Source organism: Suncus etruscus, chromosome 13 (assembly GCF_024139225.1).
Source record: "Suncus etruscus isolate mSunEtr1 chromosome 13, mSunEtr1.pri.cur, whole genome shotgun sequence".
NCBI lineage: Eukaryota > Metazoa > Chordata > Mammalia > Eulipotyphla > Soricidae > Suncus > Suncus etruscus.
Window position 1 is genome coordinate 94,015,971 of NC_064860.1, and position 22,889 is coordinate 94,038,859.

General features: G+C 48.2%; 1 protein-coding gene and 2 non-coding genes across 3 annotated transcripts in view; 2 read left to right on the forward strand and 1 right to left on the reverse strand.

Annotated features, from left to right (window-relative positions):
* SIM2 (SIM bHLH transcription factor 2) overlaps positions 1-22,889 on the forward strand; it is a 44,555-nt gene that overhangs the window by 5,641 nt on the left and 16,025 nt on the right. Inside the window, 5 exon segments of the mRNA XM_049785393.1 lie at positions 3,438-3,520; positions 6,942-7,031; positions 15,654-15,762; positions 17,309-17,394; positions 20,512-20,711. Of these exon segments, the coding sequence (XP_049641350.1) occupies positions 3,438-3,520; positions 6,942-7,031; positions 15,654-15,762; positions 17,309-17,394; positions 20,512-20,711 (568 nt within the window).
* On the forward strand, positions 9,742-9,849 carry LOC126026824 (U6 spliceosomal RNA). The gene has a single exon (XR_007502038.1). It is a non-coding gene; the product is annotated as a U6 spliceosomal RNA (small nuclear RNA).
* LOC126026529 (small nucleolar RNA U3) lies at positions 21,710-21,923 on the reverse strand. Its single transcript, XR_007501764.1, has one exon. It is a non-coding gene; the product is annotated as a small nucleolar RNA U3 (small nucleolar RNA).

The following is a 22,889-nucleotide window of genomic DNA, read 5'->3' on the forward strand; positions in this document are numbered from 1 at the left end:
CAGAACTGCAAACCTGACCCTCCCTTAATTCACATGTCCCTTGCCTCTGGGATGAGGGGACTCCATCTCACTATAAGTGACCCCTTCCACCACCTCCCCATTTACTGAAACTATCTTGTTTTTTATTTTGTTTTGTTTTCCTTTGTTGGGGGAGTCACACCAGAATCTGTGCTCAGGGGTTACTCCAGTGCTCAGGCTCAGACAACCATCTGGGATGAAGAAGAACAACCTTGTTCAAAGCAAATGCTCTCCCTGCTGTACTACCCCTGGGTCCCTAAAGCCATCTTTCTTTTTTTTTTTTTTTTTTTTTTTGGATTTTGGACTACACCCGGCGGTGCTCAGGGGTTACTCCTGGCTATCTGCTCAGAAATAGCTCCTGGCAGGCACGGGGGACCATATGGGACACCGGGATTTGAATTGTCTCCTGATGGTCAAAAATGGGGTATATGGACTAGGTTTTCTTTCTCTAAGATCTAGTCACAAACCCCTCTTCCTCACACCTCTCTGTATAGGCTGCTTTTAGGATTTCCATCTGAAACCCCCTAAGAAGGATTTAAATCTTACCCAGACTTAGTAGACGGGGGTCAGGGCTTTCCAGAGCAGACCCAGAGACCCAATGCCCAGTCTCTTTCTTTGTTCCTCTCCTCATTTTCATACCAGAATACAAGACCACATGCACAATGCCTCGTTATTTTTTTTTTTTTTTTTTAGTTGTGTTCACTTGATACCCTTCACTCCTCGGAGTCTCTGTGGCACGTCCAAAGTGGATTTTTTATGGGCGGAATGCAAAGGCTTCATCCACGTGGTTTTAATGGAAGAGTTGGCAGCCCCCAAAGCCAGTGGGGTGGCGGCAGGGGGCAGGGACATCACCACCTGGCAGGTTCATGGTGGTGGTGGTGCGGGAGAGACCCGGGAATTAATTCTCTGGCAAAGCCCGAGCACTGAGGTGTTGGGGGGAGGGGTGCTAGAGCCAGGGAGGGTTGAATTCCAAGGGGGAGAGTCTGTGCTGTAGCCCAGCAGGACCCTTCTGCACTTGATTCCCTGAGTCCTCACTCAAAACTTTGGGAAGAAGGCAGTGATTCTTAGATCCTGGGCCAGAGGGTGGCAACCCTTTTTTGTCCCCTTCCCCCAAGTCAGGATTTGGGGCAGACCCACTCCGAGCACTTTTGTGTATTTGAGTTTCTGCTTCTCCTTCTTCAAACCCTATTTTACTTTTACTTTCCTTTTATTTTAATCATTTTTTTAATCTTTGTTTTGTTTGTTTGTTTGTTTGTTTGTTTTGGCTCACACCCAGCAGTGCTCAGGGTTTACTCCTGGCTCGACGCTCAGAAATCGCTCCTGGCAGGCTCGGGGGACCATATGGGATGCCGGGATTCGTACCACCGTCCTTCTGCATGCAAGGCAAATGCCTTGCCTCCATGACTATCTCTCCGGCCCCTACTTTCCTTTTATTAAAAAAATTTTTTTTTTCTGGAGCCAGAGCAATAGCACAGCAGGTAGGTATTTGCCTTGTATGCAGCCAACCCGGATTCGATCCCGGCATTCCATATGGTTCCCCAGAGCCTGCAAGGAATAATTCCTGAGCACCGCTGGGTATGGTCCAAAAAGCCAAAACTTTAAAATAATTTTTTTCTTTTGGGTTGGGGGCTACATGCTTCGTGCTCAGGGGCTATTCCCACTTGGGATTTTGGGATCATTCCCTATTGTGCTGGGGATGCGGGGGGCAATGTGTTAGCCACGACCGAACTGGGTCTCCGCTGGGCTTACCAAAGAGGTTTTTTTCCCCTTGTCTAATGAAACGTGGTGGATGTGGATGCCCTGGGCAGAGATCAGGGCCTGGTGCGGAGGGAAACCACGGGTTTGGGGAGTTCTTAGAGTCAAGGGTTCAGGACACCTCAAGTCTGTGATACAATTTGGGGACCTGGTTAATGTAGAAATTGGCCATTTTCTTAGGGGAGGGCGAGACCAATATCAACACTTTAGTTTCCAACACCCGAGAAGAAATGAAAGGTTACCCACCTCAACTTTTTAGTTGTCAAAAGATTTGCCAAGAGGATCTCCCGCGACCGGCGGCTCTAACTGGGGTCCTGCTCCAGCCTCGGGATCCAGGGCACCTGCAGGAACAGAGAGAAGACCCGGGACACTCGGCAGCTCAAGGATTGTCATCGCCGCTTGGAGGTCCTGGGAGGTGGAGGCTTTCGCAGGGATCTGTGCCCTGCGCGTGCGGAGCGCAGCAGAACGGAAGAAGTCCGGTGGCTGGAAAGGGGGGCGCAGGCTGAGATCTTGGGCACCTGGGCTGGAGCAGCAGAGCTGCCAAGTGGGTCCTTGGGGAGAACCCTCAGCCGATCCTCCTTAGGGAGCCCCCAGGGGCGAGCGAACCGAGTAGCCCGCTCCCTGAGCGCCGGCTCCAGCGCCTGCTCCGTTAGTTGCATTTGGTGCGCGGTGCGCGATGCGCGAGCGAGCGGGGTCCAACCCAGCCGGGCCCCAGCACCCCTGCCTCTAAAGAGCTCGGAGGAGAGGAGCAGGAAGGACGTGGGGGACCCAACCCAACGGATAGGACCGCAGACCCATCATCTTGAGGGAAACCTGTTGTCGCCATAGTCGGGCCCCCGGTCTTAGACTGGTGCGTCAGGCTTTTAGGGCGCCTTGGAGAACTTGGGGACCCGAGGTATTCTTTGAGCTTGAAAAACACTTTTTTTTTTTTTTATGTTAAGTGCTGGAATGGGGCCGAAGCGGTAGCGCAGGGTGTAAGGCGTCTGCCTTGCACCGTGCGCTAGCCTGGAACGGACCGTGGTTCGATCCCCCGGCGTCCCATATTGTCCCCCAAGCCAGGGGCTATTTCTGATCGCATAGCCAGGAGTAACCCCTGAGCGTCACCGGGTGTGGCCCAAAAACCAAAAATTAAAAATAAATTAAAAATAAATGTTAAGGGCCCGGAGAGATAGCACAGCGGTGTTTGCCTTGCAAGCAGCCGATCCAGGACCAAAGGTGGTTGGTTCGAATCCCGGTGTCCCATAGGGTCCCCCGTGCCTGCCAGGAGCTATTTCTGAGCAGACAGCCAGGAGTAACCCCTGAGCAACGCCGGGTGTGGCCCAAAAACCAAAGGAAAAAAAAGAAAAAAAAGAGTTAAGTGCTGTGGATCTGTGGCTTTGCGCTGAGGGAGAGAGAGAAAGGGGAGGTTAGACTTGACATCACCCCAGTTGTCTGCGCCCCCGACATCTGGCTGATCACGTTCCTTGGTGGCATTTTCAAAGACAACCGCCAGTTCTGAGCCAGGAGCGGGGGAGAGGAGCCCACTGGGAAGCATGGGGTTGGGGGGGGGGTTTGGTTTCACTCCGGGGCTCACCGGGGAAAGGAAAGGGTGACCGAGGGGTGCTGCTGACTCTCAAGCGTCTTTCCCCTTGGAACCTTCACTGATTTGCTTGATTTCTGTCCAGGCTTAGGAGACGCGTGGGGTCAGCCCAGCCGCTCAGGGCCCCTGGACAGCGTGGCCAAGGAGCTGGGATCGCATCTGCTGCAGGTATCTGTGCTCCTTGAGAGAGCAGAACATGAACAAACACACACAAACACACACACACACACAAACACACCATGTTCTTGATTCAAGATCACCCCCCTTACACACACACACACACACACACACACACACACACACACACACACAGCTTAACCCACTCCCAGCTCCTCTAGGGGCTTCCTTCCTTCCTTCCATCCTTCCTCTCTCCTTCCTTTCCTCCTTCCTTCCTTTCTCTCTTCTTTCTTTTTTCTTTCTTTTTTTTGGGGGGGCCACACCCGTTTGACACTCAGGGGTTCTCCTGGCTGTGCACTCAGAAATGGCTCCAAACCGTGATCCGTCCTATGCTAGCGCTTGCAAGGCCCCTCTCTCTCCTTTCTTCCTTCCCTTCTTCTGTCCTTTCCTTCCTTTCTCCCTCCTCCTTTCTCTCCTTCCTTCCTTCCTTCCTTCCTACCTTCCTTTCTTCCTTCCTTCTTTCCTCCCTCCCTCCCTCCTTCCTTCCTTCCTTCCTTCCTTCCTTCCTTCCTTCCTTCCTTCCTTCCTTCTTCCTTCCTTCCTTCCTTCCTTTCTTCTTGGAGCAAATGTTATGGAGCACAGAGTCCAGGTGGTGGGTCTGAGACTGAGTCCCTGCAGTCTGGATGATTTCTGTGTGTTTGGCGACATTGCATTTAAGGAAAAGACAGTGTCAGTCATAGAATATACACAGCCATCTGTTGAGAGTCTAATACAGGCCAATCTCCTTCGGAGGACCCAGAGAGGTTAAGCCACGCACTTGAGACAGGAGCTGGGCTTGACCCAAAGAATCCCAACTCTTCTGTGATCGACCTTAAGATCCGTGGAGTTTCCTGGGCTCCCAGTAGGGACAGGGTGGGTGGTTTGGTTCCTGGCTAATCACTTAGCTCCCTCCCCCCCAGGCCAGACTTGCTAGCGCCCCTCAGGCGGTTTCCAAGTCTGAGGCGGAGTCTGGGTGGGGCTGGTCCTCCCTTGGCCCAGAAAATCTCTCAATGCCCTTCACAGAGCAGATCAAGGACCCGATTCATTGCCCCCAACCCGGTCAGTCATTTGTCTCTGCCGGGAGAAAAGGCAAGGGGCGCTAAGTTTGCATTTCCTCCTTCTCTTTAGAGATTTCTTTAAAAGGAGAAAAAAAGAAGAAAAAAAAAAGAATAGTTGGTGTCAGAGACTTGGGCTGAGAGACTGTCATAATCTCTGAATTTTGAAAATGTAGATTTTTTTTCAAAACCGATTTCGTTTTATTTGGGTGTCCAGTGCCCCTCGGAGGATACGTTTTGCTTTGTTTTGTTTTTGGATGTTTGGCCACACCCGGCGGTGGTGCTCAGGGGTTATTCCTGGCTCTGTGCACCTCGTAGGCTTGAGGGACTAATATGGGATGGCAGGATTGACCCTGGATCCATTCCGGGTCAGCAGCATGCGAGGCAAATGCCCTACTGCTGTGCTATTTCTCCAGCCCCCAAATATAACTTTTTTTTAATACATACTCTGGGAATAGGAAAGTGGAACTATTTGCACATTTTGCAGTGTAAAGAGAATTGGAGCAGCGTGAGTACCTGCAACCCCCAAGCAATCCTGAGCTCGCTCCTTCCAGCTCTAAGAACTGAGCAGGGTTTTTATATGTTTGCATGTTTGTTCCTCCTGCATCTAAGGGACACGAATGCTAGAAAACTAATGAAAACTTTGCAGGGCAGAGTCAGAATCTCCCCAATTCTCCTCTGTACATTTCTTTCATTCCGGAGCGGAACATGGAGCAAGTTGCATTATTATTCCACGTGTCAGCCAACTGGAGACTAGGGTGACATTTTCCATAAGAAACTTACATTTTTAGTCATTGCTGGCAACCTTAGCATTTATCATGGTCATTTTCTCTATTTTTATCCCCATGGCTAAGTCAGAGAGACTTTCATTTCGTGGGTCTTTATATATATACTTTTTGATACTTTGGTGCAAGAATGAAAAATGGGTGCAAAGTGTGAACTGCTTTAGAAATCACGTTAGTTTGAGTTCTGAAAATCAAAGGTTGAGCTGGGGAACAAGTTTGTAGCTGTGTTAGAAAAGTCGCCCCTCTAGGAAGAGACTTGGGCAATAGAAAAGTGAGGAGGGCATTTGCCTTGTACTTGGCTGTTCTGGGTTCAATCCTCCCACGCCCGGCATGTTCCCCAGAGCTTATCGGAAATGATTCCCTAAGAGTAGAGCTAAGTGTCTCTCTCTGTCTCTGTCTCTGTCTCTGTCTCTGTCTCTGTCTCTGTCTGTCTCTCTCTGTCTCTCTGTCTCTCTCACACACACAGAGAGAGAGAAAGAGAGAGAGAGAGAAGTCAAAGAAAATTTATGACCAAGATGTTGATTTCAGTCTGATTAAGAAAAGAAAAAGGTATTAGCAAAAGTTTTTGCAGCAAAATTCTGAGACAACAGAAGGTAGGGTTATCTTTTAAGACAAGTTTTCTTTCTCTGACATTCTTTTCAGGCCCTCCTCCAAAAAAACAAGAAGATTTCTAAAACTCATAGGTAATCTGGTTTCAATTACATGCTGTAAAAATAGAATTTGTGGCCAGAAATTAATTTGGAATATTTTTTAATGGGGGGAGCATTGTGGGTTGTTTCGGTCCTTTTCCAACTTTATTGCTTTATGTTGGTTCTGGATCTGAAATATGAAAGGATAAATATAACAGTTTTTTTTTCTAAATAGAATCATCACCTTTTTTATTTGGCTTCCTGATCGCTAATAATTTTACTTGTTTGTTTTTTTTTTAAGTATACCTAACTTTAAGTAAAGGTAGTTTTTAATTTTTTTCATTGAAAAAATGTTCATTGAAAGAAGAAATGGATACTCTTTTTCTTCTTAAATTTTGAAAAGGGATATTTAATCACTTGCAAACTTGAAACTATTGGGTAGACAAGATCTGTTTAAAAATCACTGGGGGGTTTGTTTTATTTTCTAGGGAGTGGCGGAGTTTGGAATTCATTATTCAAATAGTACTTAGGGGTAACTAGAAAATTGTGGCAAATAAAGTGTGTGTCCTCACGGTATAAACGGCTGCCAATTATGACATAAAATGGTCAATCTAGTGGTAAATTGTCCCCTAAGTACCATAGAACTCCAGATTTGTACTAAGTGCTGAAATAACTCCAAACAATAAAACTACTACATTTCAACTGAGCATGATAGGAATTCTGAAATGTTTTTTTGCCTGATCTTTGCGATGTGTGAATGCAGGATTGCTTTTAAAGGGCTTTCAAGGTCCAGGCACATGGACTGCCATTAACTGTGGTATTCCTGGGGCCCCAGTTTTGCATGGAACAAAATATATGTCGATGGCGACACCAAATAAATATCCACCCGCAGGTCCCCACAATGGTTTGATGCTTAGCTGCGACATTGACCTCTCACCCTGACTCTTTTTTTTTTCTTGCACAGACGTTGGATGGGTTTGTTTTTGTGGTGGCATCAGATGGCAAAATCATGTACATATCAGAAACTGCCTCTGTCCACTTAGGCTTATCCCAGGTAAGTTGCCTGATTGTACAAATAAGCCCAGTGCGATGTGCTGTGGATTGTGGATTGGAAAGAGTCTGTGTGTGTGTGTGTGTGTGTGTGTGTGTGTGTGTGTGTGTGTGTGTGTGTGTGTGTGTGAGTGACTAGGTTCCTGCAGAGTTGATTGTTTTGTCTTCTCTTGTTTGTTTTTTCACGTTTGCCTGGCTTTTCTCTTCCCTGATGTGAATTTACCCAACTTACCTCCCTGCTAATAACCAGAATATCAAACACACACACAAGACTTTCAGTCCACTATAGATGGCCTGTTCTACTATGATACTATGAGTTGCTGTGTGTGTGACAAAAGAGAGAGAGAGGAAAGCTGAAGCAGAAGGCAGGTTTTCTGCAGAACATGCAGGGGTAAGGAAAGGCAAGAGGTATAGATTTATGAGTATTCCTGTGGAATGCAGGGTAATTTTTCCTGAGTCTCTCCAGTTCAGCGGGCCTTTCAGTAAAGCATTTTATATGCTTGTGATAGAAACTCATAAAATTCTGCTTACTACTGTTTCAAACAGCTAGGTTCTGGATATTTTCATTTATTTTTTTTTTTTTGCTGTTTTTTTTTGGGGGGGGAGGAATGGGGGGGCCCAACAACAGATAGAGGTCCTCAGAGCTTGCTCCCAGGCTCTGTGCTCAGTGATCATTCCTGACAGGACTTTGTGGATCATTTGTAGTGTATTGGAGATCAAACCTGGGTCAGCTGCATGCAAACTTCACCTCTGCTGTACTATCTTTTCAGACTTGTGCTTTTTTTTTTTTCCAAGAAAATTTGTTTTGGTTTTGGTTTATTTTGATTGTTTTATTTTGGGCCAGGGTCATACCCATTGGTGCTCAGGAATTACTCCTGGTTCTGTGCTCTGGGCTCACTCTTGGTTGTGCTTGGGAGACCATATGAGGTGCCAGGGTTGGAGCAATTTGTGCGCCTGACAAATGTCCGATCTGCTGTACCATCTCTCCAGCCCTTTCTAGAAATTTGAATAATGCCAGTTTTTCTCGACCCATCCATCATCCCTGAGAGGAAAGAAAGAGCACTTGGATGAGGCAGTGAGGTACCTAAGTAGGGGGGTATGAATTGGGGAGTCTTAGTGACTCTGCCTTTCACGTTTTGAATTTCAACAGCTTGGGTCATGGTTATCAAAGCCTCATTCTCATACGCGTTAGGACTAAGCCTGTCTTTACATTATATAAAGCGACAAAGTGCTTGATTTTTCATTGTGATGGAAAATACACTAGAATTAGAGGAAATGCACCCGCCCCCGCACCAGGAGGAGCAAGGAAAAACCCTGCATTGCACTCGCCTTCAAACATGCCACTGAGTGTGGATTTTTCTTTTCTTTTCTTTTCTTTTCTTTTCTTTTCTGTTTTGTTTTTTGGGTCACACCTGGCGGCACTCAGGGGTTACTCCTGACTCTGTGCTCAGAAATTGCCCCTGCCAGGCTCAGCAGACCATATAGGATGCCAGGAATTGAACCACTGTCCATCCTGGGTTGGCTTTGTGCAAGGCAAACACCCTAGCCTATGCCACCCCCATGAGTGTGGAGTTTTCTACCTGAAGGAAATGGGGAGCTGCCTTACATGTGGTTGGCCTGGGTTAGATTCCTGGGTATGATCCCCACCAAAAGGAAAGGAAAAAGGAAAGGTGTGGGAATCCCATTTGGAAAATGTTACATACTATTTCCTCCTCTCCCCTTTATTTTTTTTGCCAGCACTGTATCGTGTTTTGAATTTGCCAGTTGTTTGCCAATTTCTCTTTCAATTTGTGTTTGCCCCTTCTCCCTGCCCACGTGGGCTAAGGTGCCCCTGCATTCCTCATGCTAAGCTCTTTCAAGGGAATCTCTGATGAAAATCCTCCAGTGCTTTCTTTTCTTTTCTCTTTTTTGATGAAATCAGGTGCCCAGATAAAATTTACTCTGGCAGTGGCTGGCTTGTGGGACCGGATTACTTGTAGAATGTAATTTGGGTGGGAAGTACAAAATGGATTTTTTTTTTTGGTTTGTGGGGGGAGTGGTCCCCAGCTATGCTAAAAGCCACTAAGAAAACATAGGCCATGTGATGCTGGGCCTGAGAGGGTTCTTGCTTTGCACACAGCCAACCTCAGTGTGATCCCCAGCATCCCATATGGGTCCTTGAGCCTGCCAGGAGTAATTTGTAAGCATAAAGCCAGTATTAAGTCCTGAGTACCACTAGGTATGACCCCTTCTCCCCCAAAATAATGCATTCACAAAAATCCTTAATCTCTGTATTTGCCAAACATGTGCTACAGTTCTTAAACAGTTTCTTAACTTTCTTTTAAAAATTTTCCCCAAAATTGGGGCCCGGGCAGTGGCGCTAAAGGTAAGGTGCCTGCCTTGCCTGTGCTAGCCTTGGACGGACCGCGGTTCGATCCCCCGGTGTCCCATATGGTCCCCCAAGCCAGGAGCAACTTCTGAGCACATAGCCAGGAGTAACCCCTGAGCGTTACCGGGTGTGGCCCAAAAAAAAAAAAAAAAAACCCAAAAAAAAAAAAATTTTCCCCAAAATTTAGTCTTCTCTGCATTTCCACCTTGATCTAGGTGGGACTTTTTTTTTGGAAGTGGGGGTGAATGGGTGGTTTGAACAGTAGTTGGCAGTACTCAGGGGCTTTTCCTGGCTCTGTACTTCAGGAGCTACAGGAAGTGGCAGGGAATGAACCCTGGTTGGCCATGTGCTCGCTTCGACAGCACATATACTAAAATTGGAACGATACAGAGAAGATTAGCATGGCCCCTGTGCAAGGATGAACCCTGGTTGGCCACATGCAAGGCAAGTGTCTTATTGCTTGTACCAACTCTAATGGGTCTTGACTAGTTCTCCATGGCTCTCCAGCCTGGATTTTGCTCTGGACTTCCTCTGTTGCTGAGAGACCTTGTTTTTTCATCACTGAACTATTTTAGTCACAAATTATGAGACCTGTGATTGCTCTGAGAGGTCGCAAACCAGACGGCACATTTCCCCTCTTTGCAAATAAAAAGTTTCATCCAGCATAACTGAGATCACAAATTCTCACTTTGATTTGGGGCTTCCACACAGTCCATGTGAAAGGGAAACAGCTCTTCCGTTATGGGGTTTGCATTGATGGCCCCAATCCTTGGCCCCAGAACCTCAATAAGAATGTGTTGGCTTTGCTCCTCTCTCACTTGAGGTTATGGTTAAGCAAGGCAAAGTGTCGGTTTTGTGTGACTTTTTAAAACTATATGAAGTAGCTTAGAACTCCTCAAAAATGGTTTCAGAGAGTTGTCCTTGGTAAGTACACAGCAGGCTGGCCTAGTCACTTGGTGTGTTCAGGATCCATTAACCACTCAGCACATTCTGGAACGTTCCAGCTCATCCTATCACACTGCTCTGCCTCTCTCTCTCTCTCTCTCTCTCTCTCTCTCTCTCTCTCTCTCTCTCTCTCTCTCTCTCTCTCTCTCTCTCTCTCTCTCTCTCTCTCTCTCTCCCTCCACTTTTTCTCTTTGTATGTGGGAAAACAAGATGAATTGTCAAGACGATAATTAAAAGGGACCAGAATATTGGGGAGATGCTCAGGTCAGGCCCCAGGTGCATATTTATGTCCTCTGGACTGCAGTGTGAGTATAAATGGTGCCTCACAGTCTTCCAAGGGGGATACCATTGCTCTACCATCTCCCCAGCAAGTTGTAGTGCTACTTATAGTCCGGATGCTGCTTTATACCAAACTGCTGATGTTTTTCAAACATGGGCCAGATTGCCAGAGGATGGGTCTCTCCCCATCCCTAACTCCCATCCCATCCCATCTCCTGGCAGGATTGAAAGTCTGGGGTCCCCAAATCCCACCTAGAGATTGGAAATGTCTGGCAGGGATGGGTCCTTGGGGTGAACTATTTATATAGTCAACAGACATTCCCCCTTAAATCTGCCTCCTGTTTACTCTTAACTCCCCAAGGTACATTCAGGCAGAATCACACTATGTTGATTTTTTTTTCTATTCTCATGTAAACAGTGAATATTGAATATGATACCAAGTAGCCAACTCTTTAAAAAAAAAAGAATGTAGAGAGGCTCCCTTTAGATTATTTTTTATTAGTAGCAAAAACAGAGTCATTATTATCAAAATGAACCTTTTATTAAAGGTTTATTTTTACCTTTTATTAAAGGTTCATTATAAGTTTAGGGGCCAGAGCGGTGGCACAGCAGTTGGGTGTTTGCCTTGCACGCGGCTGATCTAGGACAGACTGCGGTTCTATCCTCCTGTGTCACATATGGTTCCCTAAGCCAGGAGGGATTTCTGAGCGCAGAGCCAGGAGTTGTCACCAGGTGTGGCCCAAATACCAACAAAAGAAAAGAAGCTAAAGGTTCTTAGAGAGAAAAGTGTGAACACAACTTGACCCACTGACCAGAGTATTCTTGTAAAGAGAGTTGGTGGTGAGTCATGAGAGTGGTAGGTGAGGCTGGCCTAAGTGTTCCAAGCACTTCAAGTCACTCTCAGGCCATTATTATCCGGGCATCTTCCACATTAACTCATCATTAAACTCTGTGGGAGCCATTTCCAGGGCACGGATGTTCTTCATTTGCTTGACTGTACTGCAAAATGGTGTTTCTTTCTTTTTCAACCTGGTGTATTGCAATTACCTGCTCAATTACCTGTTGGCAGCATAAATGTTCCTTATTTATTTGGGTCACTCCCAGCGCCACCATAAGCAAAGTTTGCACCCTAGGCAATTGAGTAACAGCTCCAGCCCTAAAGGCCCCTTTACACTGTGTGAAGTCCATCTCAATGCAAGTCTCCCCCGCTTTCTTTTAAAGTCATCTCAAGTCCTCCCCCCTTTTTTTTTTTATATCAAAGAAAGTATTTGGTGAGTATCGAAATAAGAACTCAACTTCCAAGGGCAGGATTTAGTCCCTTCATTTTGCTTTGCCATTTGTGGACCCAGTTCTTGTGAGCTATAACTTTTGTAGCAGAAGTGAAGAAATACAGAGTTGGTCTGTCTTCTGGGTCCAAAGTCCCTGTACAGGGAAATAGTCATACTTCTGAAACATTCTATATGCCCACAGACGTAATATGTAATAGTTCCAGAGACTAATTTTTTTTTTATCAATTTGGAAGCACTATGGGTTGGGAAAACACTCTTTATTATTCCACACGAGCTTTTAAAACGGTTTCCGTCCATGGCTTTGGGGTTGATGTCATTAACTTATATATGAAGGAGAAAACGGTTCTATACCTTCTCTGCACTTCCCAAGGCATTTTTAAGTATCCGTGTGGTTTCAATTTCCTAACCAAAGCTACATACATTAAATTGCATCTAGGTAACTAATATACATTTCTCCCTACCCCCCAAAAAAGTAGTATGTGTTGGGGGGGAGGAGGAGAGATGGAGGAAATAGCTGTTTATGAGACACATCAAGGAAAATAAAATTTTGGAGACTGTGGCCGGAAGCAGAACCATACAAATAGCCATGGCATTGTTTGGGGGCCCAAGACTTAATCCTTTCACTTTTGAAATAAAGAGAAAGGGACAGCGTTTTATGTTTGTTGACTTAACTTGAACCCTGAAATCCAAACCACCTTATTTTAAAACACCTAATTCACCATAGTCAGCAGTAAACTCGGAGCAGAGACAGTGAGCATTTCAGCTTGTACCAGGGCCGACTCCTCCGCCCCCAGAATTGAGGCATTGAGGACCGTATTTATCATACGAAGTTTTCTTGGCAAGAGGAAAAGCTATTCAGTAAAACATTAAAAAGAGAAGGGAGGGAAAGAAAAAAAAATAAAAACCCTCTTAGTAGGAAAATCATTCATTTTGGAGTTCGCAGGGTTTTACCAAAACTGAAATATCATAGTGAAGGTCTGTTTTAATAAGGTTGATGGATGAGATCTGGGGAGTTTCATGGCGACAACCATAATTTTTTTCTGGGGGTCGGGGGGGAGGAGAGCAGTCGGATTACTTTCCTCCTTCGAAAGCACGCGCAGATCCAGTGAATGCAGGAAGGACCACGTCAGCCATGATTCGGAGGCAAGGCCAGTACTGTTGTGTCTTTGCAAAATTTGCTCTTTGCAAACATTTGCGCTATTGGAAGACTTTGGCTTCCTAGACAGTTGGGGGTTGGAGGACATGGGGGGCCCTGACATGCTCAGAAGATCCTACTTTGGCCTTCACGGCCTTTGCACTGCCCTTGTACTACCCGGCCTCAAACCTCTATGATGTGATGTGAACTAGGGAAACTGTTTTGCAAGTTGTTTTGTAAAAGATGCTTCTGCAGGAAAACAATGTAAAGGATTACTTGCTTTTTTTTTTTAATTAAGAACAAAAATAGTTTGCATGAACTGGAATGTTCCCAATGTCTCTTGTTTTATGGACAGGACCCAAAAGAGAGACCTACCCTGCCACACCCAATTGCAAAACTTTTGTTTGTTTTTGAATAGTAAGTCGATGGAGTTGGAGCAATAGTACAGTGTAGAGAGCACTTACTTTGCATGTGGCTGACCTGGGTTTGATCCGTGGCATCCCAGATGGTCTTCTAAGTGCGGCCACAAGGAGTAACTCCATTTTTTTTGTTTATTTTGGTTTTTCAGTCACACTCAGAGACACTCAGGCTTTACTCCTGGCTCTATGCTCAGAAATCACTCCTGGTAGTTTCAGGGGATCATATGGGGTGCTGGGGATGGAACCCAGGTCAGCTGCATGTAAGGCAAAGGCCCTTCCCACTCTGGTCCCAACTAGGAGTAATTTCTACCTTCAGCATATCTATTACTGGTCAAAAAAATAAAACAACTAATAGCAACTAAAAAAAAACCAATCACTAAGATGAGTGGAAAGTGTTTAAAAGCTTTTTTAAGATGAAAGAGAGAGAGAGAACAGTCAGTAGGCAGATCACATGATTTATACACAGGAAGTTCTGGGTTCAATCACCAGCACAATATATGGTTCCTCGAGCACCACCAGGAGTGATCCCTGAGCACAGACAGAGCCAGGAGTCATCCCTGAGCACCCCTGGATCTGGCCCAAATTCGACCCTCCAAAAAATAAAGAGTGAAGAGGTGGCTCTGGGCAAGGCACTTCATAGCCGCCTTCACTTTTAGCTTGGCCTCCTCCCTGAGAAAATGCTCTTCTACCCACCTGCCCCCACCCCATCCAAGCTCTATACCCTAAGAGCAAGTTCTCACAAAACTTGGGGCATCACTCCATGTTGCCCTGGGAGTACTGCTGCAGCCCGTTGTCCCGGCCACATTGTCCTTCAAGTAGGAGCCAGGCCCCATTGCCCTTATGGTGATTGTTTCCAGAAACTTCCATGACTTAACTGGCACTTTAGGCAGGGTTTAAAGAAGTTGTCAGAGTTAAGAGTGGAGTAACAGGAGCCCGGTCCCCCACCTCTGATCAGCTGTGCCTGGTTTACGGGGTGGGACTCTCAGCCTATACTGTGCACCAGGAGGGAGGCACCCAAAGGTCAAAGGAGCCATCCGAGGTCATAGGGTCACCTTGCCGCACCTGAGGGTGGGGGACCTGGGGTTAAGTCACCCAGGAAAAGTGCCAGATTCGTGCGAAAGGCCGGGCAGGGCCCAAGGGGTGTGGTTCAGAGCACTCAAACATGATAGCTGGTGTCCAGCTGGTTTTCTGGCTGTCCAGGATAGCCCAGGGGTATCTAGGGGTGTCCAAGAGTCCCCAGCAATATTAGTCACCCTCTCATCGCAATATTTTTTATTTGATTTTTGTTTTGGGGACACACCCAGCAATGCTTAGGGCTTACTCCTGGGTTCACTCAAGGATTGTCTGTGTGCAAGGAAAACGGTTTGTCATGTTGCAAGGCAAATACTTTCCCCATTCTACTATCTCTCCAACCCCCTCAGTGGAAAATTGTTTTAAAGATTCCAGGAAAGACCCCAACATCTTCTGACTTAAGGTTCAGCATTTGTTGTTGTTTTGGGGCCACAACTTACTGAGCTCTAGGTTTACTCCTGGCAGGATCAAGAAGACGTATAGGAATTTTGGAGATGGGATCTGGATTAGTCTGGGTTAGATCTAGGTTAGTGCACAGCAAGTACCCTATTCACTATACTACCTTTCTGGCCCCCTAATTTAAGGGCAAACCAAAGCAATAGTACAGTGGGGAGAGCATTTGCCTTGCAACATGACAAACCAGGTTCGATCCCTGTCATCTCCTATGGTCCCTAAGCCCCTCCATGAGTGATCCCTGAGCACAGAGCCAGGAGTAACCTCTGAGTAGCACCAGGTGTGGCCCAAAGCCAAACATTAAAAAATATAAAATAAGAAATAACATTTTTATTTCCACCCCTAGCCTTCCTTTTCTTTGTGACAGACATCCCAGGGGTCCACACTTTCTGGGCCATGATACTTTCTCTGGTCACATGGAAACTTGCACATTCCAGGCAGCGGAGGCAGTGGGACCTACCTGGAGAGCTGACCTCAGCAGAACTGTCAGCTTGGAGCACCTGGCGGCACTTGAACCCGAACCCACAGCCTGGAAGAGTCAGGCTCTGAGTTCTGTGCTCTCCTAGGGCATTTGCTGTGGCAGTTGGGGGTTCTGCTCCCAAGCCACCCTACCCCCAGCCTCTCTGACCACGCCCCATCTCTGACCACACCCTGTCCTGTACTGCAGGTGGAGCTGACAGGTAACAGCATTTACGAGTACATCCATCCGTCTGATCATGACGAGATGACTGCGGTCCTGGCCGTGCATCAGCCCCTGCACCACCATTTGCTGCAAGGTATCTGCCCTGGCAAAGCTGGAAGGAGGGGTACCTTGCGGGCGGCTGGGCCTGCTCTGGCCTCTCCGCAGCACTGTCACCTCGGGCATCAATGGAAGAGGAAAGCAGGTCCGCTGCTTCTGCCCAAAAGTGTCCAAAGGGTTAGGCTTCTGCACAGGTCTAGGGCAAGGCCTCTGCGGTGGGAGTGGCCAGGCAGGTTGGCAACATGGCTGAGCAGGCAAGAACTTTGTTCGAGGGGCTAGAACAATAGCACACTAGGGAAGGTATTTGCTTTGCACGGCATGGATTCGATCCTTGGGATCTCATGTGGTCCCCTGCGCAACGCCAGGAGTGATTCCTGAGCAAAGAGCCAGGAGTAAGCCCTGAGTGCCACTGAGTGTGGCCCCAAAAGAAAAAAGTACTCTATGATGTTCAATCATGGAGGTTGAAGTCCAGCTTTAGGTGTGCCCAGGTGACCAATGGGTACTGAGCCACCTCTGTCCTCTCCCAAGGTGGGCACCTGTCACCCCATCCCCCCATCTTCCTGTGTAACCTTACCTGATGGTAAGACCAGCCCATTTCTGGGGGGTTCCTTGGTAGGTAACAAAAGGATTGCCTCAGGGATATAAAGAGGATTTATAAAGAGGCTAGCAGCATGGAGAGATATCAGGGACAGGTTTAAGTTCCGGGCAGCTAATGGAGCCTGCTTAAAAGGTTAGGATAGACGCCACATATGTGGCCTTTAATCTAACCTTCTAAGCACGTTCTCTTCAGCTGCCCTGCCATCTCAATCAGTTTCTTCTTCCTCAATCCTGCCAACCTCTCCTGCTGCTTCTTCCTGAATCTCTCCTCAATCCTCTTTACACCCCTGAGGCAATCCTTTTGTTACCTCCCAAAGACCCCCCCTCCCAGAAATGGGAAGGTCTTACCATCAGGTCAGATTACACAGGAAGTTGGGGAATGGGGTGATGGGCATCAGAGAGGTTCAAGCCACACTTGCCCTAAAGGCAGTTAAAGCAATCATATGGGGGTCAAAAACGATAGCACAGCAGGTTGGGCATTTGCCTTGCACACAGTCAACCTGGGTTCGATCTTCAGCATCCCATAGGGTCCCTTGTACCTGCCAGGAGAGATTCCTGAGCACATTCAGGAGTAACCCCTGAGCAGTGCCACAAGTGACCCTGAATTCCCACACACAAGAAAAGAAGCCAGTGGAGTTTTCTTGCATAAATATCACCCTCAAACAGAAAGGCTCATTTGAGTCTCTGGAGGGGACACAGGCTCTCAAGTAATGTGTAAATTCTGCACCCAGTTCTGTTGGGCACAGCTGGTGGCGGTGCCAGGAGGATACCCATGTGTCCGCCTACCCAATTGTCCCCCGGGAAGTGAATGGGTCAAGTCTGGGTGGATGATTTCCAGCACCTCCCTGCTAGCCCAGTGGTGGACTCAGAGTCTGGGACCTGCCCTGAGGTCAGCGACTTCCTGCCCCGGCCATGGGCAGCTCTCCCAGCCACTGTGATGGGGCTGCTGGGCTCAGGTGGTGGTGTGACCAAGCCCCTCTTTGCAGAGTACGAGATGGAACGCTCCTTCTTCCTGAGAATGAAGTGCGTGCTGGCCAAGAGGAACGCAGGATTGACTTGCAGCGGATACAAGGTGGGGCCTGAGTCCGTCCCCAAGGGCAGACAGGTCCCTGACCCAGTGCCACCCCCCCAAGGGATGATGCTTGGTTGTGTGGGACCAAGAATAGTAGTATCATGGGGCCTAAGCCATAGCACAATGGGTAGGGCATTTGCCTTGCAAGCAGTTGACTTGGGTTCGAATCCCTGGCATCCCATAAGGTCCCCCTAGCATGCCAGGGGTGATTCCTGAGTGCAGAGCCAGATAATCCTGAGCACCACCGAGTGTGGCCCAAAAACCAAACAAACAAAAGAAATCATTATGTTCTCGGGGTTGACCCTTGAGTTTCCCAGAGGATTCGGGGATGTTCTGGAGTAGACAGGCTGGCCAAATGGGGGTGAACAGCTCCAGTAGAACTGACCCAGGCTGCTGTGGGGGATTGTGCTGCTTGAAGGTAGCCCATAACCCTGCCTTACACCAGGACAGGAGCTGAAAAGGGGAAGGAGACATGGGGGAGGGCATAGGTTCAGGCAGAGTGGGGTTCACTCCTGGCCACCTTTCCCACAGCCTCCAGCTACTGGGAATTGGGGAGCAGGGCACCCCAGGCCCCTTGGCAGGGTGGAAGGTGACCTCATAGGACAGCCTGAGGGAAGGGCAAGTTGCAGGGGGTCCCCAGCTGATTCGCCATGCCACTTCCAAAAATGATAGAAAGACTGGTTCCCTCAAAAAAGACAGACCCAGGGGCCGGAGCAGTGCACAGCGGTAAAGCATTTGCCTTGCACGTGGCTGATCTAGGACAGACCGTGGTTCAATCTCACAGCGTCCCATAAGGTCCCCCAAGCCAGGAGCAATTTCTGAGCACATAGCCAGGAGTAACCCCTGAGCATCACCAGGTGTGGCCTAAAAAACAAAAACAAAAACAAAAAAAACCTGGAGGGCTTTTCTGTTTTTCTCTCTTTTCCACTTACCTTCTCCCTTTCTTCCTCTTCTCGCTCCTTTTTTCTCTTCTTTCTCCCTCTCTCTTGGCCTCTGACAAAGAAGAAACAAAAAAACAAACCCTGGAGGGCTGGGCCTTCACTGGGGAGGGATGCTGGGACCTATTGTAGGGGTGTATGCAAGAAATGGGGATGAACTTTGTGTCTTCTGTGGAATGTCCAATGTAACCCCAGCCAGTCCCCTCCCTGACCCTTACTCCCTCCAGTGCTTCCCCTGCCCTCCCCTCTCAGCCTCTCCCCATCTCCCTTTTCTCTTTCTTTCCCTCTTTCCAGTCCCCTCCTCCTCCAGGTTGCCCTGAGCTCTTACACTCTGCATCACTCAGCTCTCCACTTTAGGGGACCCCTTTCATACTTGCCCATTTGGGTTGGGAGAGAGTGAGGATCCTTCTGGAGTCTCAGGCCTGAGATTTCCGCCATAGTGAATGGATCCAGGCCTCAACTCTGGTCCTTTCTTGTTGCCATTTGCGTTTTGGGGGCCATACCAGGAAAAGCTCAGGGTTTTCATACTTTCGGGTCTGTGCCCCAGAATCATTCCCAGCGGGATGCAGAACACCATATGGGGTGAGGGGCTAGAGCTTGGCTGGTGGCCAGGAGCAAGGCAACTGCTTGATGGGCTCTGCTCTGGTATCTCTCCAGCCAGGAAAATAATTCTGTTTAGAATTCTCAATTCTCTGGAGTGGTAGAACATGTCAGGTGGAGGCTCAGGGGTTGACATGTGCTTTGCATGCAGAACCTATGGGTCCCACAAGTGCCTCACCAGGAGCGGCCACTACCCCAGCACTGCCAGGTGTGGGTCAAGAACAAAAGAAAATAAAGTCATATGATGTCAAGCTAGCAGATGTCCAACATTCAGGCCCTGAGGAAGATGGTGCCCAAGACAGCCACTAAAGTTAGTAATGGAGAACAAATAATCAGCTCCCCAGATTACAGTGTGGGCAGCTAATTGGAACTTGGCACTGAGCTCATGTAGGAGTGGTTCCTTCTATTGGGGGTTATAGGGACCTCACACCTGGCAGTGTTCCTGAATTACTCCTGGCATGGGGGTCACTGCTGGTGGTGCTCAGGGGACATTGTGGTGCCTGGATCCAAACCCAGACCTCCCACATCAAAGCCTGGGCCAGCACCTGAAGTTATCAGCCCAGCCCTTACAACTCTTTATTTGTTTCTGTTTTATTTTCCTGGGGCCACACCCAGTCACGCTTAGGGGATACTCCTGGCTCTGCACTCAGGGATCACTCCTGGTGGATCGAACTTGGGTCAGCTGCGTGCAAAGTAAGCCGCCCTCCCTGCTGTACTATTGCTCTGGCTCCCATCATCAACCTTTTACACTTCTCAATGAGTTTGTTTCCTAAGGAAGAAAATGAGGAACTGGAGCCAGAACACAGCAGGGAGGTGTTTGCCTGCATGTGACTGACCTGGGTTTGACCCCCAGTACATGATCCCCTGAGGTGTACATGGGGTAAACCCTAAGCACCGCCTGCTGTGGCGCAAAGACCAAATGGAAGGAAGGAAGGAAGGAAGGAAGGAAGGAAGGAAGGAAGGAAGGAAGGAAGGAAGGAAGGAAGGAAGAAGGAAGGAAGGAAGGAAGGAAGGAAGGAAGGAAGGAGGGAGGGAGGGAGAGAGGAGGGAGGGAGGAGGGAGGGAGGGAGGGGAGGGAGGGAGGGAGGGAGGGAGGGAGGGAGGGGGAGGGAGGGAGGGAGGAGGGAGGAGGGAGGGAGGAGGAAGGAGGAGGGAGGAGGAGAGAAGGAGAGGAGGAGGAAGGAAGAAGAAGGAAAAGAGGAAGGAAGGCAAGAGAAGAGGAAAGAGGAAGGAGGGAAGAGGAGAGGAAGAGGAAGGAAGAAGAGCAAGGAAAGAAGGAAAGAGGGAAGAAAGGAAGGAGGAAGGGAAGAAAGGAAGAAAGGGAGGAGGGAGAGAGGGAGATCAGGAGGAGGGAGGGAAGAAGAAAGGAAGGAAGGGATGAAAAAGGAAGAAGGAAGGAACACGAAGGAAACAAAGGAAGGGAAGGGAAAAGGAAGGAAGAATGGGGTCAGAGTGTTGCAGGACCAGGTGGTTGCACAAATGTGCCCACATCAGAGAGTCCTGCAGGTGCAGGGCAGGGAGACATGCTGTGGCCTGGAGTGGCCTCTCCACCCTGAGCCCTCCCGGCCGTGCCTCGTAGGTGATCCACTGCAGCGGCTACCTGAAGATCAGGCAGTACGTGCTGGACATGCCGCTGTACGACTCCTGCTACCAGATCGTGGGGCTGGTGGCCGTGGGCCAGTCGCTGCCGCCCAGCGCCATCACCGAGATCAAGCTGCACAGCAACATGTTCATGTTCCGGGCCAGCCTGGACCTCAAGCTCATCTTCCTGGACTCCAGGTGAGCTCCCGCGCTTTCGGGAGACCAGCAGGGCCAGGGCCAGTTTCCGGAGGGTCAGTGAGTAGCAGTAGCGGGTGGTGGTGGTGGCCGGGGTCCTGGGAGTTGGTCCAGTTTCTGGACTGACCCAACAGAGGTCTGTGTAACAGCTGGGTTGGAACCAGATTGAGTGCAGGAATTTAGGGTTCACTCTCGGGAGGTGCCAGGCCCTGAGCCCGAGGGTCAGCTGTAGCTGTGAACAAGTAAAACTGGGCTGGGAACAGAGCTAGGAGCTGAGGCAACTCAGGGATAACTCCTGCTCTGTGTTCATGGGTCACTCCTGGGACCATCTGGGATGCTGGGGACCAAACGGGCTGAGCTGCGTGCAAGGCAAATGCCTTAGCTGCTTTTGTTCTCTTATATTTGGGTTTCATGTTTGTTCGGAAACTATCATAATTTTCACTTTATTACCAAAATGTTTTTTTCTTATCTTTTCTTTCCTTTTTTTTTGTTTTCTTTCCTTTTTTTGTTTCTGTTTTTGTTTTTGTTTTTGTTTTTAGGCCATACCCAGTGACACTCAGGAGTTACTCCTGGCTATGTGCTCCTGGTTCGGAGGACCATATGGGATGCTGGGGACTGAACCCAGGTTTGTCCTGGTTCAGCCTAGTGCAAGGCTAACGCCCTACTCTTGTGCCACCACTCTGACCCCATGTTTTCTTGTTTTCTTTTTTTAAGTTTTTGGGTCACACCTGGCAATGCTCAGAGGTTACTCCTGGCTCTGTGCTCTGAAATTGCTCCTGGCAGGCTCCGGGGACCATATGGGATGCCAGCATTCGAACCACCATCCCTTCTGGGTTGGCCGCACGCAAGGCAAGAGCCCTACTGCTGTGCTATCTCTCCAGCCCCTTGTTTTCTTTCTTTCTTTCTTTCTTTCTTTCTTTCTTTCTTTCTTTCTTTCTTTCTTTCTTTCTTTCTTTCTTTCTTTCTTTCTTTCTTTCTTTCTTTCTTTCTTTCTTTTTTTTACCACTCAGACTGCATCCTCTTCCTCTACCCCTTCCAAAGTAAGGGAAGAACGATCATCAATGGCAAAAGGCAGTCGCAGAAGCGACACCTAGAGCCGGCTTCACGCTCAGGAGAGGACGCTCTGATTTGTCCTCGTGGCTTTGGGTGCTCTACATGATCAGAGAAACTTCTCTAGTCACATACTATAGAAATGATCCTTGAAAGTATAGTCTTCATGTTTTCTTTTTTAACATCATATTTTGTTTGTTTATTTTTGGGCCACAACTGGCAGTACTCGGGGGTAAGGTTCTCTAGGCTCTGTGCTCAAGCATCACTCCTGGCGCCTCGAGGAACATATGGGATGCAGAAGATCGAATTCTGGTTGGCCACATGCAAGGCAAATGCCCTCTTCACTGTGCTATCACTCCAGCCCTTTAACATCATTTTTTTTTTTAACTGGGGGGTATACCTAGAGTGCTCAGGGCTTAATTCCTGGCTCTGTGCTCATTTCTGGCATGGCTCCAGGCAGCCTATGGGATGCCAGGGTTCAAATTCAGGTTGGTAAACACCGTCCCCACTGCACTGTCCCGAGCACTATATATATATATATATATATATATATATATATATATATATATATATATATATATATAAAACATTTCACTTGACTGGGGTAAATGATACATGATCTAAAATTGATCTTGATCACCTTTTATTAGAGAGAAAAAAACATGAACTTAGCCAATAATGGGGAGACAGAGACTGAAATTCCTTGAGTCTGGCATTAATGCCTCTCACACCACTACAAGGAGGGCTGAGCAAAGCAGCACCCCCACAACCTCCTGCTGCTCCCCAGCAGTGCAGATGGGGGTGGGGGCAACACCTATAGCCAGAGGGGGGCCTTGGCTCCCACTGCAGGAAAGGGATAAGGAAGCTTTGGGGTGTGGCTAGAAATCAGTCCTGCAGAGTCAGAACCTCTGAGCACTTTGGAGAGAGTCCTCCCATCACCTCCCATGTCCAGCTCCTTCCCTCAGGAAGTAGAGGAACTGACCATCTTCTTTCTATTCATGTTTCCTTGGAGATTCTAGCCACCCACAAACACACACCTGAGACCCAGGGGAGCCAGGGTGAGGGGGAGAAACTTGAGGCCTGCTCCAGCACCTTAGTACTCTAAAAAGCCAAAATGCCCAGAGGAGGTGC